A 20,190-nucleotide genomic window follows, 5' to 3' on the forward strand; every position below is an offset into this window, starting at 1 on the left:
AGAGAAATAACAGATTTGGAAAGAACTTCTACAAGTCGAAGTACAAACAAAAGATTGATAAATAGATTATATAAAGATATTTTATAAAGTAACAAGGCGATAAACAGCCCAATAGAAATAAAAGGCCAAAAATAATGTACATTAAGAATATAGTGCTGTGGGAAACAGTTCTGTTTAGAAAGAATATTATCTTAATTAGAAATTATGTGGAATCTACTATTATATTTTATTTTATACTAGTGGCCCGGTGCACGAAATTCGTGTGTGTGGGGGTGGGGTTTGTCCCTCAGCCCGACCTGCACCCTCTCCAATCTGGGACTGGGAGTTGGACATCCCTCTCGCAATCTGGTACCGCTGGCTCCTAACCACTCACCTGCCTGCCTGCCTGGCCGCCTCTAACCACTCTGTCGGCTTGCTTGCTCCCAACTGGCAACACCCCCCCCGCCGGCCTTCTCGCCCCCAACTCCTCCCCCCCCCATGCTGGCCTGCTCGTTCCCAACTGCCCCCCCCCCCCACCAGCCTGATCGCACCCAACTGCCCCCTGCCCCTGCCAGCCTGATCACCTCCAAATGCCCTTCCCTCCTGGTCTGATCACCCCTAACTGCCTCTGCTTTGGCCCTGCCACCATGGCTTTGTCCAGAAGGACATCTGGAAGGTCTCCCGGTCTAATTAGCATATTATCCTTTTATTAGTATTGAGGATTACTTTAATACCTTAATATTTTCAGGCTTTTAGGTTGCTGACTTAAAAAAAGCCCCCACAACAAACCCTGACACCATAACAGGAAATTAGTACCTTAAATGACATGTTAATTTGCTACAAACGTATCAACAATCACATATAGTATCACCAGAGTACCATACAAGCCCAAATAGAAGGCCAGTTTGTTTTGTTTTTAAAAAATATATTTTTATTGATTTCAAAGAGGAAGGGAAGGAAGAGGGAGAGATAGAAACATCAATGATGATGAGAGAGAATCATTGATCGGCTGCCTCCTGCATGCCCCCTACTGGGGATCAGCCTGCAACGCAGGTATGTGCCCTTGACCAGAATCGAACCTGGGACCCTTCAATCTGCAGGCTGCCGTTCTATCCATTGAGCCAAACCAGCCAGGGCTAGGTTTTTGTTTTTGAAAACGTTTTTAGAAAAGAAGAAGCAAAAAAAAAGAAAAAAAAAGAAAAAGAAAAGAAGAAGCCATAAAATTGACTCCACACTCCACATGAAGCCTGTCACATTATTCAGCTTCTCTCATTTATTTTATTTTATTTTGTACAAAGTACTGCTAAGGGACAGCCCACATAAACAAGAAACCATCTCATGAGAACTAATTTTGTCTGCTTATAGAGAACCACTTATAAAAAAGAAGTAAATAAATCTGGTTGTTTGTATTTATTTCTGGGGTGTTTCATCACCATTACAAGTGTTTGATGTCTTTTTAAATAAGCATTTAAAAATCACTTTAAAAAAGTAGTACAAAACTTCTAGTCCTGGAAAAATGGAGAAATACTTTTCCACAGTCATCCCACTAAGAAAAACTAAAAGTCTTAATTTTTTTTTTTAGTCCTAAATTTTTTGTATGAAACAAACACAACATGATTCTGAATAATGGAAAGAAAGACCAGCTAGGTATGGCAGGACTCAATGAACACCAAGGTGGTGAGTTGTGTGAGGTGTTTGTTTTTTTGCCTCATACATCCCAGACTCCCCCACCCTCCCCCCGGAAAAAAAGATAAAAAAGAAAAAGGAAATTAAGAAAAGAAAAAAAACAACCAAAACAAAACTTTTAGATAATAGCCAATCTACTTCAGGTAAAAAGAACTGACAAAACCCTTCCCTATGCCAGCAAGGCTAATGGGAAGCCTAGACTTCTGCCACTGTGAGGCTGTAACAAGGCACCACAGTCTCCCCTCCAGGGTGAGACAGAAGGTGTAGGAAGCCAGACTTTCATCCCTGCTGAGAGGTAATGAGGACCACCTTCCCTGTAGAGTCAGTAGAGAACAAGTGGGTAGCCTGGATCTCTACATCCATTCAAGTATAATGAGGTGTCCCTACCCTGCCCTTCCAGGATGGTTTCAGAGGAAGCAGAGAGGACACTCAGGGCTTTCACAGCTGCCCAGCAGCAATGAGGTATCCCCCTTCTCCCCCTCCGCCCATTTCAGAAGCCAGGTGGGGAGCAGTAAGTAGATATTCTTGCCTCTCCCAGCCAGGGTGTTACCAGTGGAGGCCTACTGACAAGCAGGAACACCCATATCCACCCAACCCTGAGAGTATTCACAACTCCTCTCTCCCTCAGCTGTAATACAGGCCATGAGGGAACCTGGACTCCCACCCCTACCTGACCATAACAGGGCAGCAACCTTGTCCTTCTTCTACTAGAGCGTTGTCAGAGAACATTAGGAAAAAGAAAAGATTAAATAAGATCCAGAGTCTTATAATGGCCCAAATGTACAAGTTTTAATAAAAAATCTCATCAAGAATATCTCAATTTGAATGAAAAGAAAATCAACAGATGCCAACAAGATGAAAAAGATACCCAAATGATCTGACTAGGATTTTAAAGCAGCCATTATGAAAATGTTTTGACAAGCAATAAGAAACACTTTAAAATAAGTAAAGAAATAAAAAGTCAACAGAAAAAAAAATACAAGACATAAAAAACCAAATAGGAATATAAAAACTGAAAGGTATATTAACTGAAATTAAAAACAATGAATAGGCACTCGACAGAAAAATGGAGCAGAGAGAACAATCAGTGAATTTGACGACAGAATAATAGAAATTACCCAATCTGAAAAACAGAGAAAGCAGATTAAGAGAGAGAGAGAGAGAGAGAGAGAGAGAGAGAGAGAGAGAGAGAGAGAGAGAGAGAGAGAGAAACGAGGAAAGAAGGAAGGAAGGAAAAAAGGAAGGAAGGAAGGAAGGAAGGAAGGAAGGAAGGAAGGAAGGAAGGAAGAAAGAAAGAAAGAAAGAAAGAAAGAAAGAAAGAAAGAAAGAAAGAAAGAAAGATAGATAGATAGATGGATGATCAGAGCACCCACATTCATGTCACAAAATTCCTGAAAGAGAAAAAGAGGGCAGGACTAAAAGAGGATTCAAAGAAATATTGCCTGAAAGTTTGTTAAAGCTGGCAAAAGATACAACCCTACAGATTCAAGAAGCTTAATGAATCTCAAACAAAATACATGCAAAGAAATCCATGCATAAATAATGAAAATCAAACTTCTGAAAAAAAGAAGGAAAAAGAAAAATATCTTAAAAGTAGCAAGAGAGAAATGAAACCTTACCTGTAAAGGAAAAGCAATTCAAATGACAATAGAATTTGTATCCAAACACATGTAGCCAGAGGGAAGTGGCACAACGTTTTCAAATGCTGAAAGTAAAGAACTGTCAACTTAAAATTCTGTATCTAGCCTGGCCGGTTTCGCTCACTGGATAGAGCCTCAGCCTGCAGACTGTAGAGTCCCAGCTTCGATTCTGGTCAAGGGCACATGCCCGGGTTGTGGGCTCTATCCTCAGTTGGGGACATGCAGGAGGCAGCCGATTAATGATTCACTCTTATCATTGATGTTTCTAGTATTTCTCTCTCCCTCTCTCTTCCTCTCTGAAATCAATAAAAATATATTTTTAAAAAATTCTGTATCTAGTGAGCCCAGCCAGTGTGACTCAGTGGTTGAGCATCGACTCAGGAACCAAGAGGTCACTGGTTCGATTTCGAGTCAGGGCACAAGCCCAGGTTGCAGGCTCAATCCCCAGTAGGGGGAGTGTAGGAGGCAGCTGGTCGATGTTTCTCTCTCCCTTCCTGTCTCTAAAAATCAATGAAAAAATACATTAAAAAAAGAGGTTTTAGTTAAGAAAAAATTCTGTGTCTAGTGAAAATATCCTTCAGGAATAAAGGGAAAACCAAGATAACTTTAGATGAAGGAAAACTAAGAAAATTTGTTACCAGGAGACCTGTCTGATAATGACTAAAGGAAATTCTCCAAAAAAAAGGAAGTCATAAAAAAAATTTAAAACAATAGGAAGAAAGAAAAAACAAGAGAAATATAAAAATATGGGTTAACACAATAGATTTTCCTCCTCCTCTATAGTTTTTTAAGTTATGTTTGACAGCCGAATTACAATAACATTCAATGTATGTAAAGAAAATACATAAGACAATTATAAGTGGGAAAGGTAAATGAACGTAAAGGGAGGAAATGTTTCTACATATCACTTGAAATGGTAAACTGTGGACAACACTAGATGTATAAGTTATGTATATTTAACATATACCTAGAGCACCCACCAAAAAAGTTATACAAAGTGATACACTAAAAAACTATAAGTAAATCCAAATAGAATTCTAAAAAAATAATATTCAAATAACCCACAAAGAATCAGGAAAAAGAAAACAGGGAAATGAAAAAGAGAGAGAACAAAGAGAAAACAAAAATTAAAATGGCAGACTTAAGTCCTTAACATATCAATAATTACATTAAATGCAAATGGTCTACATATTTGGAAAAATAGTCATAAACTTCAAAAGGAAGTTTCTGTATTATGATAAATACTTTATGTTTTAACCCCTATTTTCAAAGAATTTTAGTGTACATACTTAATCCATTATTATGAGAGAATTCATATATGCCAATATAAATGGCTTGTTACAAAAACTGCATAAAAATAAGTTGTGTTATAAATAAATAAATTCTGGGGATAAAATGGACAGCATGATGACTATCGTTAATAATACTGTATTATATATTAAAAAGTTGCTAAGAGAATCAATCTTAAAAGCTCTCATCACAACAAAAAACATTTGTAGTAGTTACAATATGATGGATATTAATTAGACTTACTGTTGTGATCATGTTGCAATATATACATATATTGAACCATTATATGGTACAAAGAAAACTAATGTTACATGCCATTTACATATCAAAGAGTTAGTTTAATATTTTTCTCTTTTCTTATAGAAAATGTGATTTCCCCCTCCTTTTGACTAACTAGTTTTAAAAGGCTTAGAAAATTTTATGTAACAATTTTATAACAATTATATAAAAATTACATTTAGTTTCATTTATTCATTGATTTATTCAATTAAACTGAAACTATTTCAATGTCTGCTATAACATCAGCTTCTATTTCAATCTTAGGTTTAATATGACAATAATAATCATTTGCCTACCCTTACTCCCCCAACACACACATTAGTCAATCTTTTTTTTTCTTTTTTTTAAATAGTCTTTTTTTTTTAAAATATATTTTATTGATTTTTTACAGAGAGGAAGGGAGAGAGATAGAGAGCTAGAAACATCGATGAGAGAGACATCGATCAGCTGCCTCCTGCACACCCCCTGTTGGGGATGTGCCCGCAACCCAGGTACATGCCCTTGACCGGAATCAAACCTGGGACCTTTCAGTCCGCAAGCCGACGCTCTATCCACTGAGCCAAACCGGTTTCGGCACATTAGTCAATCTTAATATGTAATCCTCTCTCATACTAAAAATTTTCCTCTTCATGGAAATCTGACTTAAATAGTTATATAATTGATTTGAATATTAGTTTGTACTTGTAATTGTTGAAACTTTTGAATTAAACTACATGCTCCTGAATCTGAGTTCTGTATAGAATAGGTGCTCACATGACACTCATTAATATTCATGGCATTACATTAATTCATGTATCCATTTATTCATCCATCTGCTAAACAATCACTATGTGCCAGGACACTGTATTCAATCCTGCAGACAAAAAAACGCGAAAAAACAAAAAACTAGTCCTGTGCTAAAGCTAAAGCTTCCCAGATATTTGAAGAATTCTGATAGGCAAAAAAAAAAAAAAAAAAAAAGTCCCCTAAATATGACCATATTCTAATCCCCGGAAGCTGGGAATATTTCACTTTACAAGGGAAAAGGGACTTTGCAGATGTAATTATGATGAACACCTTGAGAAGGGAGATTATCCTGAATTCTCCAGGGTGACCTCATCTAGTCACATGGGTCCTTAAAAGCAGAGAACCTTTCCCAGTTATGTTCAGGCAGAGATGTGACACTAGAAGAACAGTAAGAGATGAACCATTGCTGGCTTTGAAGATGGAGGAAGGGCCAGGATCCAAGGAATGTGGGAGGTCTCTAGAAGCTGGGAAAGGAATGCAGCCCTGCTTGATAAACCTTGATTTTAGGTAAGTGAGATCCAGGTCAGACTTCTGACCCACACAACTCTAAGATAATAAATTTGTGTTTAAGCCATTTAATTTGTGGCCATTTGTTAGAGTAGCAATAGAAAACTAACACTGGGGTAATCTAGTCCAACATTTTTTTTTTTTTGACAGATCAGAAAACTAAAATCCTCAAAGGCACACATTTACTAGTAGGTAGTGGCAATGCACTTTTGGGTGTGAAGATAACATAATTCTTATCTGTTCTTAAACCCTGGTCTGATGTCAGGGTGAAGGCAGTAGCTAGGACTTTCAGTATATGAAGGGAAATAGCTAATACCACTTTTCTGTATATTAAATGTGTGGTATACTAATACCACAGTTGCTCATCTCTAGGTTGATTTGGCTAAATTACTACTATATGCTGCAGAAAAACTTTTACTGCATATCCTCAAAAGTATACAAATTATTTTATAAAACTATGCATGCTATCATGTACATTCATTTATAGGTACAAAGTAATCTTTGCATTGTCTTCTGTGCCCAGATTGGTACCGGCACCATGCACTTTTCTAAGAATCCAGATCTGTGAAGGAAATGAAGTCTGAACCAAAAATACATTGGAATTTTTAAAATAGGAGATTCCACCTCCATGAATTCAGTCAAGTACTTATTGAGCACCTACTGTGTCCCAGGGACTCTTTAAGGTACTTTAATAGAAACAATAGACCCGAAACTTATATTTTATTGGGGGAACCAGATGGTAAACAACAGTAATAAATAAATTAATGCTAAATATTGTTAAACGCTCTTAACAAAAATAAAGGAATGTAAAGGCACATTTTGACTATTCTTAAAAGGCTTAGAAAACTTTTATGTAAACATTTTACTTAATAAAAATTACATTTAGTTTTATTTATTCAATTTAATTGAAACTATTTCAACAATCAGACAAAAAAGAAAATGGGGAAAATGCCTTTTATGTTCCACTTTTCCCAAAATCAGCAATAACTGTCTTTAGTGTTCAGTGGAAGACTTCAACATGCTGATAATGTAGTCAAGGTTTTTCATATTATATAACACTAATACAAATGAAACAAAACTTTCAAAACAAAAGCCATTGATTTTCCAGGTTTCCCACTTACTACTGTCATACAGCAAGTTGGGTGATAACTGGATAGACTTGGCACATAATATTGTATCAGTGACAATTACAGCACTGGAGTATTTTAGGGTTTCCAGATTCTGGATGCCTCCTAGACTTGAGGAGCTATATGACCCATGTTGTTTCTCTCTCCTTCTGACATTAAACTGTGGAGGGCTCAATAATTACTAATACAGTATTTCCCACATATTATACATTAAGAACAACTAACTCTATATAGAGGGTGGCAAAGAAGACATAGAAAATTTAATTGCTACTGAATTTAAGAGAAAATTCAAACTTAAATAATCAATTTTATATGATTTTGTTAACACAGTAAGATAATGTTTAAAACTCACTTTGAAGTGTTTCAAGTTCAGCTCTAGTCAATGCATCTTCCTTTTCCTTCAGTCTTGTTTCTTTATATTTAGCATAAAACTGTCCAGCATCCTTAAAAAAGTTACAGATTAATATAAGAATCAGTTTGCTTTGATATTATTTTCCACGCAACTTTATTTTAAAGCAGTATATTCTTTTTTGTTTTGTTAGTTCTCACCAGAGGATATTTTTTCCATTGATTTTTTTTTTGAGAGAGTGGAAGAGAGAGAGATATCGACGTGAGAGAGACATATCAATTGATTGCCTCCACAAGCCCCGAGTGGGGCCTGGGATTGAACATGCAACCCAGGTACATGCCCTTGACTGGGAAGAGAACCCACGACCTTTCAGTGTGCAGGCCGATGCTTTAACCACTGAACCATACTGACTGGGGCTAAAGCAGTATATTCTTTAACAACGAGTCTTCCTTTGTGTTTATGCTTTCAAATTTTATGACGAACAGAAGAAAATGAATGAACAATTTCCTATAATTTTACTGTCTTAGAGAGCTGATTAAAGCCAGACATTGCATGAGTATACATTTAAGTATTTTCTCTCAGATATGGAAGGGAGGTATCCTCTTCCTGTTTTCTTCCATTGTGCATTTTTCAATATAGTGCTATCGCATGACTAGAGAGCAGAAAAAAGACACTTTTTAATGGAATTAAATTATTTTGTATAGTAAATTGCATTATTGTACTAACATTATTTTCATATTAGTCCTTTAACTCTAAAATTTTTTTCAAAGTTATATGCAAATCTGATTATGAAACCTATATGACCATGTAGATACAAGTGAAAGTTGTCATTCCTCCTTCTACTATACTAAGATATCAGTTCCTATCGTGGAGGGTTGAAGATTAAGAACACATGCTATATACAAATGCTTAGTTGTCAAGATAACAGTGGCTAAAGTCTAAAGGTCCGGTACATATGAATGATTTAGCAGAGTACTGAAAAAGACTAAGCCTTCAATAATCACAGACATGGAGAAAAACAAGTTGATACTCTAGTGTAGGCATATAAAGCTCTTGACAATAAAAAAAGCAAAAACATAATTTTCACCACCCTTTAACTCAAACTTCATCTGTTCTATAGTGCTATTACCTATGGCTGCCAGGTCACACTGTGCTATGCTTCCATGTCTTTGTGTATGCTTTGCCCTCTAGCTAGCATATGTTGCTACTCTATCATTATTCTGAAGAACTCCTATCTATTCTTAAAAACCCTATTCAAGCATCATATCCTTTGCAAGTCTTTCTGCCTTCCCTAACAAAGTAATTCCTCTTGTATACTGCTACTGAAACACACTTCTATGATTGCTTGAATCATGCTATATTCTCTCCTAGAAAATCAGAAATTTAAGATAGGAGTACTTATATGCCCAGAGCACAGTATCTGGCATAAAGCAGGCATTCAATAGAGTTCATTGAACTAAACTAGATAGAAATACATGAGAAACTAGATAGAAAGAAATGATGACTTGTGATGAATGTCAGTAAAAAAATTTTAACAAGGATGGGGTCAAGGATAGGTAACCAGGCATAACTCCAAGTCTCCCACTCCCAGACATCGGCGCGTCAAGGTCCTGATTAGACCCTTGTAACTGTAAATCAAGGACGTTTGTAGTTTCTGTGAATAAAAGCTCGCCGAGCACCAAGCTCGGGGCTGCTGCAGCAGGAGAAAGCCTGTGGCAGTCACTGGCCAGTTCAATAAATCCTTGCTTGCTGTTTAAGACCTAATTGAAGTCGGTAGTCTTATTCTCGTGAATGTTGGTCCACAACAGACTGACTGATGTGGAATAATAATGAGAGGTATAAAAAATAACTCTAGGGCAGTGATTCTTCCATCCGGTGTGCCACAAGAATTTTTCAAAACATGCAATATCTGACTATTTAGTTAGGGGCATTGACCTCTTTTCCCTTACTGTCAAATAAAAAAATGACAACAGCCGCTACCACAATAGCTGTCCAGTGTGAATGAATCAAAAATCACACTTTTTTTTTTTTGTCAGAGAGACAAAAAATGTATCTTTTTTTTTTTTTCAGGATGGAAGTGGATTTTATTTTATTTTATTTTTTTATTTTTATTTTTTTAAATTTATTGCTTAAAGTATTACAAAGGGTATTACATATGTGTCCATTTTATCCCCCCGCCCTAGACAGTCCCCTAGCCTCCCCTATCCCCCAATGTCTTATGTCCACTGGTTATCCTTATATGCATGCATACAAGTCCTTTAGTTGATCTCTTATCCCCCTACCTCCTGCCCCCCAACCCTCCCCGGCCTTCCTGCTGCAGTTTGACAATCTGTTTGAGGCAGCTCTGCCTTTGTATCTATTATTGTTCAAAAGTTTATAATGGTCTCTATTATCCATGAATGAGTGAGATCATGTGGTATTTTTCCTTCATTGACTGGCTTATTTCACTTAGCATAATGCTCTCCAGTTCCATCCATGACGTTGCAAATGGTAAGAGTTCCTTCCTTTTTAGAGCAGCATAGTATTCCATCATGTAGATGTACCACAGTTTTCTAATCCATTCATCTGCTGATGGGCACTTAGGCTGTTTTCAAATCTTAGCTATGGTGAATTGTGCTGCTATGAACATAGGGGTGCATATATCCTTTCTGATTGGTGTTTCTGGTTTCTTGGGATATATTCCTAGAAGTGGGATCACAGGGTCAAATGGGAGTTCCATTTTCAGTTTTTTAAGGAAACTCCATACTGTCTTCCATAGTGGCTGCACCAGTCTGCATTCCCACCAGCAGTGCACGAGTGTTCCTTTTTCTCCACATCCTCTCCAGCACTTCTCGTTTGTTGATTTGTTGATGATAGCCAGTCTGACAGGTGTGAGATGGTACCTCATTGTTGTTTTGATTTGCATCTCTCGGATGATTAGTGACTTTGAGCATGTTTTCATATGTCTCTTGGCTTTCTGAATGTCCTCTTTTGAAAGGTGTCTATTTAGATCCTTTGCCCATTTTTTGATTGGATTGTTTATCTTCCTTTTGTTGAGTTGTATGAGTTCCCTATAAATTTTGGAGATTAGGCCCTTATCAGATATGACATTGGCAAATATGTTTTCCCACACAGTGGGTTTTCTCGTTGTTTTGTTGATGGTTTCTTTTGCTGTGCAGAAGCTTTTTATTTTGATGTAGTCCCATTTGTTCATTTTCTCTTTAGTTTCAAGTGCCCTAGGAGCTGTATCAGTGAAGAAATTGCTTCGGCATATGTCTGAGATTTTGTTGCCTTTGAATTCTTCTAGAATTTTTATGGTTTCCTGTCGTACATTTAAGTCCTTTATCCATTTTGAGTTTATTTTTGTGTATGCTGTAAGTTGGTGGTCTAGTTTCATTTTCTTGCATATATCTGTCCAATTTTCCCAACACCATTTATTGAAGAGTCTATCTTGGCTCCATTGTATGTTCTTGCCTCCTTTGTCAAATATTAATTGAGCATATTGGTTCGGGCCGATTTCTGGGCTCTCTATTCTATCCCATTGATCTATATGCCTATTCTTGTGCCAGTACCAGGCAGTTTTGAGAACAGTGGCTTTGTAATACAACTTGATATCTGGTATTGAGATCCCACCTACTTTAGTCTTTTTCAGAATTGCTGTAGCTATTCGGGGTCTTTTTTTATTCCAGATGAATTTTTGGAGAGTTCGTTCTAGATCTCTGAAGCATGCCGTTGGTATTTTAATGGGAAGTGCGTTGAATTTATAGGTTGCTTTGGGTAGAATGGACATTTTAATGATGTTGATTCTACCAATCCATGAACACGGTATGTTCTCCCATCTGTTTATGTCTTCCTCTATATCTTTTTTCAACGTCCTGTAGTTTTCTGAGTAGAGGTCTTTTACCTCTTTAGTTAAGTTTATTCCTAGGTAGCTTAATTTTTTTGGTGCGATGGTAAACGGGATTGTTTTTATAATCTCTCTTTCTGAAAGTTCACTATTGGTGTATAGAAATGCCTCAGATTTCTTGGGGTTAATTTTGTATCCTGCTACATTGCCAAATTCATGTATTAAGTCTAGTAGCTTTTTGATGGAGTCTCTAGGGTTTTGTATGTATAATATCATGTCGTCTGCAAATAAGGACAGTTTTACTTCCTCTTTTCCAATTTGGATGCCTTTTATTTCTTCTTCTTGCCGAATTGCAATGGCTAACACTTCCAGTACTATGTTGAACAGGAGTGGTGAGAGGGGGCATCCCTGTCTTGTTCCTGTTCTTAGGGGAAATGGTGTTAGTTTTTGTCCATTGAGTATGATGTTGGCTGTGGGCCTGTCATATATGGCTTTTATTATGTTGAGGTATGATCCTTCTACTCCCACCTTGCTGAGAGCTTTTATCAAAAATGGGTGTTGAATTTTGTCAAATGCTTTTTCTGCATCAATTGATATGACCATGTGGTTTTTTTCTTTCAATTTGTTTATGTGATGTATCATGTTTATTGATTTGCGGATATTGTACCATCCTTGCATCCCTGGGATAAATCCTACTTGGTCATGGTGTATGATCTTTCTGATGTACTGCTGGATCCGATTTGCTAAGATTTTGTTGAGGATTTTGGCATCTATGTTCATGAGGGATATTGGCCTGTAATTCTCTTTCATTGTGTTGTCTTTACCTGGTTTTGGTATTAGGGGGATGCTGGCTTCATCGAATGAGCTTGGAAGTGTTCCTTCCTCTTGAATAAAAAATGTATCTTTTAATGTGCTGCAGATGTTTAGTAGTTTGTGGCCATGAGATGAAAAGGTTGAAAATCACTGCACTAAGGTAACAGTCCTAGGTTTAAGATTCCTAGAGCAAATAATCATACACCCACATGAGAGGGTTTTACTTCTTAGGAACAAAAATAAATCCTTGGCTCTACCTTGATTCATATGTAAATTCATAAACACTTAAACCCTAGGTGGGATTATCTCTTTCACCTATGACAGTCCAAGTTAAAGCTTTCCCCTGGTGCTATGTCTCTTGGGGTTATATCAGAACTCTTTACTTGACAATGAATTAGGGGAATAATAGGATATTTCTAAAACAATTTAATCAATATAATAAAGATATACCTCTTATTCTTTCCATTCCATATTTATGTTCCTTATTTCTACAAGGCTCAGGCTAACTAAATAATGGTATAATTTGAGGGCACAGAATGCCATGCACCCAATTAACTTGTTCTCCCATGCCCAGATATACTTCCAATTTCACCAAGGTTTTTGGTTAAGGTTTTATGGCCCCTTAATATTCCCTGTGTCCCTACGAAAACTCAACCCTGAAGTAGAATTATTTTATATTAAACCATATCAGTCATTTATTCCTTGATGTAAATGAATGAATGAGCATATGTATTAGCTCTTTTCTGAGAGTAGGTTTTATTTTTAAATATGTTTTTATTGATTTCAGAGAGGAAGGGAGAGGGAGAGAGAGATATAGAAACATCAATGATGAGAGAGAATCATTGATCGGCTGCCTCCTGCACGCCTCCTGGGAATCGAGCCTGCAACCTGGGCATGTGCCCTTGGCCAAAATTAAACCCTGGACTCTTCAGTCCACAGGCTGATGCTCTATCCACTGAGCAATACCGGCTAGGGCTGAGAGTAGGTTTAATAGTAAGGACAGAAAGAAACACCAATCAGAAAGGATATATGCACCCCTATGTTCATAGCAGCTCAATTCACCATAGCTAAGATTTGGAAACAGCCTAAGTGCCCATCAGCAGATGAGTGGATTAGAAAACTGTGGTACATCTACACAATGGAATACTACACCGCAGTAAAAAAGAAGGAACTCTTGCCATTTGCAACAGCATGGATGGAACTGGAGAGCATTATGCTAAGTGAAATAAGCCAGTCAGAGAAAGATAAATACCACATGATCTCACTCATTTGTGGAATATAGAGAACAACATAGACTGATGAACAGGGCCAGATCCAAAGACAGAGAAACAGCGATCAGACTATCAATCCCCAGAGGGAAAGTAGGGGAGGGTGGGGGTAAGGGGAAGAGATCAACCAAAGGACTTGTATGCATGCATAAAAGCCAAACCAATGGACACGGACAACAGGGGGATAAGAGCATGAGTAGGGGGGTGGGGAGGGAGGTTGGGGGTTAATGGGGGGATGAGGACACATTTGTAATACCTTAACCAATAAAGAAATTAAAGATTAAAAAAGATCCTCTTCTTAGATTATAAAAAAAATAGTAAGGAAAGAAAAGCTCAGGAAGATATTGGCTCCTTTAGGGTAATAGAAAATGTGACACCACACAAGAAAAGAAGGGCACAGATAAGTTATTTATGAAATGTGAAAGGCACTATAGTGATTAAGAGAACGGACTTTGAATCCAGATTATTAGGATTAAAATCTCTGTTTTAGATGATCCCAAGTGGCAGTGGAGTAGATGGAAGCTACACTTACCTCCTTCCGGAACCAAACTGGAATTACAACTAACTTATAGATCAATCATCCTAAATATCCAATTGAAGACTAGCTGAACAGGAGTCTTATAACCAAGGATTTACAGAAGAAGCCACATCGAGACTGGTAGAAGGGCAAAGATGTGAAAGGGGCTGGCCTGGTACAAGGGGTGGTGGCTGAGATTCCAGAGGATATATCAGCAGCAAAGGTTCCCACTGAGAAGTATAGGGTCTCACCCCAAGTGGCGCTCCCAGTCCAGAGCACCAGAGCCAGGAAGAGATGTCCATATAGCATCTGGCTGTGAAAATCTGAGGAGATTCTTTCCCCCAGGGAGACACAGGAACCCACTAGAGACACAAACACTCTCTTAAAGGGCCAACTAAATCTTGTTTGTAGTCACTCATCCTTGGCTCCCATGGAGGGAGGGAGGAGCGGGTTAGAGTTGTGTGAGGAGAGACTTGGGTTTGTAGCTCTAGGCCAGGGGTCCTCAAACTACGGCCCGCGGGCCACATGCAAATACAAATACTGTATTTGTTCCCGTTTTGTTTTTTTACTTCAAAATAAGATATGTGCAGTGTGCATAGGAATTTGTTCATAGTTTTTTTTTAAACTATAGTCCGGCCCACCAATGGTCTGATGGACAGTGATCTGGCCCCCTGTTTGAAAAGTTTGAGGACCCCTGCTCTAGGCAGAGCTGAAGGGAGGGCCATAAAGATCACAGTGCTGAGTTAATTTCCCACATCTGAAACAATCTGTCTTAAGTGGAGCATTCCTCTCCATTCTGCATCAGCCTGGGGATATGGAATAGTCCCACCCTTCAATGACCTCCGGCACCACCTGGTGGAACTTGCACCCATCTGAGGAATCAGCTGCCTGGACGATGGTGCAGTGGTATGGGCAGACTCAGGAATTGTCAGTGATTGAGTTGTGGGGCATTGGGCTGGGAGTCATTTGTCCCATTTTCCTGTAAACATTACTGGTGCCTCATTCTCACAAAAGATCCCTAATAAATAAAATCAGAAATCAGAAGAGAAAGAACTGACACCAAAGAAATACAAAGGATTGTAAGAAAATATTCTGAACAATTATATGCCAAGACGCTGGACAATCTGGAAGAAATATACAATCTTCCAAACTGAATCAGGAAGAATCAGAGAATCTGGATAGATAAATTACAATTAGTGAAACTGAAGCAGTAATAAAAATGAACAAAAACAAACTCAACAGCAATACAGTCTTACTAGCGGACTTTAACACCCCACTGACATCACTGGATGCATCTTCCAGACAAAAAATTAATAAGGAAACAGAGGCTCTATATGACACACTGATCAGATGGACTTAATTCACATTTATAGCACATTCTACCCCAAAGTTGCAGAATATACTTTTTTCTCAGTGCACATGGGCCATTCTCAAAGATAGATACATGCAAGGACACAAAACATGTCTCTACAACTTAAAGAACATTGAAATTATGTCAAGTATCTTCTCAGATCACAGTGGAATGAAATCAGAAATCAACTACAGTACAAACACTCAAAAACATTTAAACACAGGGAAGCTAAATAGCATGATATTAAACAATGAATGGGTTACCAATGAGATCCAGAAAGAAATAAAAAACTTTCTGGAAATAAATGCAATGAACACACAACAACCCAAAATCTCTGGGACACAGTGAAAGCAGTCCTGAGAGGGAAGTTCATGGCACTACAGGCCTACCTAAAAAAAAAACAAAAAAAAAAAACAAAACAAAAAAAACAAAAAAACACACACACAAGAAAATCTGGTAATAGTTATCTAACACTACAACTTAAAGAATTAGAAAGAGAACAAGCCCCAAGGAAGTAGAAGAAAGGAAGTAGTAAAGATTAGGGCAGAACGAAATTACATAGAAGCTAAAAAAAAATACAGAAAAATCAATGAAACCAAGAGCTGCTTCTTTGAAAATAAGTAAGATTGATGAACCGTTAGCCAGACTCAAGAAACAGAGAGAGGTCCCAAATAAAATCATGAATGAAACTGGTGAAGTAAAAACTGTCACCACGGAAATACAAAGGATTGTAAGAAAATACTATGAACAACTATATGCCAACAAACTGGACAATCTAGGTAAAACACAAATTTCTAAAAAAAATACAATCTTCCAAAACTGAACCAGGATGAATCAGAAAACCTAGAGGCCAATAACAAATCATGAAATGGAAGCAGTAATCAAAAAACTCCCACCAAACAAAAGCCCTGGCCTGAACAGCATCACAGGGGAGTTTTACCAAACCTTCAAAGAACAACTAACACCCATCCTTCTCAAAATATTCCCAAAAATCTAAGAGGAAGGAACACTTCAAAAGCTCTTTTTATGAGGCCAGCATTATCCTAATTCCAAAACCAGGTAAAGACACTACAAAGAAAATTACAGGCCAATACTCTTGATGAACGTAGATGCTAAAATCCTCAACAAAAGATTAGCAAATCACCTCCAGCAACATATTAAAAAAAATCATATACCATGATCAGTGAGATTTATTCCAGGTATACAAGGCTGGTACAATTTTTGCAAATCAATAAACACAGTGGTTCTCAACATGTGGGTTGCGACCATCGGAAAACACATATAGCATATCAGATATTTACATTACGATTCATAACAGTAGCAAAATTACAGTTACGAAGTAGCAATGAAAATAATTTTATGGTTAGGGGTCACCACAACATGAGAAACTGTATTAAAGGATCGCGGCATTAGGAAGGTTGAGAACCACTGAATAAACATGATACAACATATAAATGAAAGAAAAAAATCACATGATCATATCAATAGATGCAGAAAAAACACCTGACAAAATCCAACACCCAGTGTCGATGAAAACTCTCAGCATAGTGGGAATGGAGGGATCATATCTCAACATAATAAAGGCCATATATGACAAACCTACAGCCAATATCATGCTCAATGGGCAGAAACTAAAACCATTTCCCCTATGAACAGGAACAAGACAGGGATGTCCACTTTCACCTCTCTTATTTAACATAGTACTGGAAGTCCTAGCCACAGTGATCAGACAAGAAGAAAACATAAAAAAAGCATCCAAATTGGAAGGGAGTAAGTAAAACTATCATTATTTACAGAAGACAAGATATTGTACATAAAAAACCCTTACGACTCCACCAACAATTAGATTTAATAAATGATTTTGGCAATGTAGCAGGATACAAAATAACACCCAGAAATGGATGGCATTTTTATACAATGATAATGAATTCTCAGAAAGAGAAACTAAACAATCCCATTTACCATGGCAACAAAAAAATTAGGATACTTAGGAATAAACTTAACTAAGTAGGTAAAAGACTTGCACTCAGAAAACTGCAGGACATTGAAAAAAGAGATAGAGGAAGATATAGACAAGTGGAAGAATATACCGTGTTCATGGATTGATGAATTAACATCATTAAAATGTTAATCTACAGATTCAATGCAATCCCTATTAAAATACCAACAGCATATTTCACAGATCTAGAACAAATACTCCAAAAATTTATATAGAACCAAAAAAGACCCTGAAGAGCCGCAGCAATCTTGAGAAAGAAGAACACAGTTGGAGGGATCACAATACCAGATATCAAGTTATACTACAAAGCTACCATAATGAAAACAGCCTTGCACTGGCACAAGTACAGGCATATAGATAAATAGAACAGAACAGAAACCCAGAAATTGATCCAAACCATTATGCTCAATTAATATTTGACAAGGAGTCAAGAATATACAAGGGAGTCAAGACAGTCTCTTCAATAACTGCTGGTAAAATTGGACAGATATATGTAAACAAATGAAACTGGACCACCAACTACACTATACACAAGAATAAACTCGGAATGGATAAAAGACTTAAATGTAAGTCGTGAAACCATAAACATCCTAGAGGAAACCATAGGCTGCAAAGTCTCAGACATCTCATGTAGCAATATGTTTACAGATACAGCTTCTAGGACAAAGAAAACTAAGGAGAAAATAAACAAATGGGACTACATTAAAATAAAAAGCTTCTGCACAGCAAAAGAAACCATCAACAAAGTGAAAAGGGAGCCCCCTCTGTATGGGAGAACATGTTTGGCAATGATACATCTGATAAAGGATTAATATCCAAAATATATAAGGAACTCATACAGCTTAACAAAAGGAAGACAAACAATCCAATTAAAAAATGAGCAAAGGATCTAAATAGACAATTCTCCAAAGAGGACATACAGATGGACAAGAGACATGAAAAAATGCTCAAAGTCACTGATCATCAGAGAGATGCAAATTAAAACCACAATGAGGTATCAGCTCATCTGTCAGAATGGCTATCATCAATAAATCAACAAACAAGTGTTGACAAGGATGTGGAGAAAAGGAAACCCTCGTGCACTATTGGTAGGAATGCAGATTGGTGCAGCCACTGTGGAAAGCTGTATGGAGTTACCTCAAAAAGTTAAAAATGGCACTTGCTGGTTTGGCTAACTGGATAGAGTGTTGGACTGCGAACTGAAGAGTCCCAGGTTAGATTCCTGTCAAGGGCACATGCCCAGGTTGTGGGCTCTATCCCCAGTTGAGGGTGTGCAGGAGGCAGCCGATCAATGATTCTCTCTCATCACTGATGTTTCTCTCTCTCTCCCTCTCCCTTCCTCTCTGAAATCAATAAAAATATATTTTAAAAAATTAAAAATAGAACTCTCTTATGATCCAGCAATTCTACTTCTTGGAATATATTCAAAGAAACCTAAAACACTAATTCAAAAAAATATATGAGCCCCTATTTCATTGCAGCGTTATTTACAATAGGCAAGATTTGAAAGCAGCCCTAGTGTCCATCACTAGATGAGTGGGTACATTTATATAATGGAATACAACTTGGCCATAAAAAATATGGAAATCTTACCTTTTTGCAACAGCATGAATAGACTGTGATAGTATTATGCTAAGTGAAATAAGCCAGTCAGAGAAACACAAGTGTCATATGATTTCACTTACTAACATATGTGAGATCCAATGAACAAAATAAAGTAACAAAATAGAAACAGACTGAGTGATACAGAGAACCGACTGACAGTTGTCAGAGGGGAATGGGGTTGGGGTGCTGGGTGAAAAATGTGAAGGAATTAAGCACAAAACAAATAAACAAACAAAAATAACCTCATAGATAACAGAAAACACTATGGTGATTACCAGAAGAAAAGTAGTGGGAGGTAGAAGAGGGTAAAGGTAGAATAAATAGTGATGGAAGGAGACTTTACTTGGGATGATGAACACACAATACAATATACAGATGATGTATTATAGAGTTGTACATCTGAAACCTATATAATTTTATTAATCAATGTCACCCCAATAAATTAAAAAAATAGATCTCAGCTTTGCCATCTTACTAGCAAATCACCTCTCTGTGGGTAAATTTTCTAATTCATAAAAGGGATATAATAAAAATACCTAACTCATAGAGCTTTTATAATGATTACATGTACCAACATATGGGAAATACTTCAAATAACATTTTGTACAGTTAGGCCTTGAATGTGTTAATGATTGCTGTTATTACTTCATCATTTTGCCATGAACGTATTTTTTACCACAAAGTAAGGGTGTTTTTTTTCTGCTTCATACTATATCAAAATTCTTCCTGCAGAATCTTGTACCTTCTTGCTTACATGACTTATCTTTACTTGCACCCTCTTTACCTCAATGCAAAACGCTTTTACTGGCTAATAGCAATGTTTTCCTAGTAATCCTACCATATTTGAACATTTACTTGCTAATGTTTCTTTTTCCTGCTACATATAGCACAGAATTCCACTAAAAATTCCTCTCTGAAACACCCATTAGATCCAAATCACACTTATCTGAGGAATGTAATGTACTCAATCACCTTAATCTACTCCAAATAATTCCAGAAGTTTTTAATATATTCCCCAGTTTCACTCACTGTGGTTGTAGGCAAAATTTGTCTTCCTTTTGTTCCATTTGTAAGCATTTATTTAATGTTCCTCATGCCTTTTCTTTCCTTCATATGTTACTTGTATTTTCAAATTGTAATTACAAAATGTCCATTCCAGGAAGCATTG

General features: G+C 37.2%; 1 protein-coding gene across 1 annotated transcript in view; it reads right to left on the reverse strand.

The window, feature by feature from the left end:
- Positions 1-20,190, reverse strand: part of DNAJC1 (DnaJ heat shock protein family (Hsp40) member C1) — a 213,014-nt gene that overhangs the window by 94,924 nt on the left and 97,900 nt on the right. The window contains exon 7 of the mRNA XM_081103978.1: positions 7,647-7,737. Coding sequence (XP_080960104.1) covers positions 7,647-7,737 — 91 coding nt within the window. The remainder of the gene's footprint in view (positions 1-7,646; positions 7,738-20,190) is intronic.

Source organism: Myotis nattereri (assembly GCF_964212035.1).
Source record: "Myotis nattereri genome assembly, chromosome: 1".
Taxonomy (NCBI): domain Eukaryota; kingdom Metazoa; phylum Chordata; class Mammalia; order Chiroptera; family Vespertilionidae; genus Myotis; species Myotis nattereri.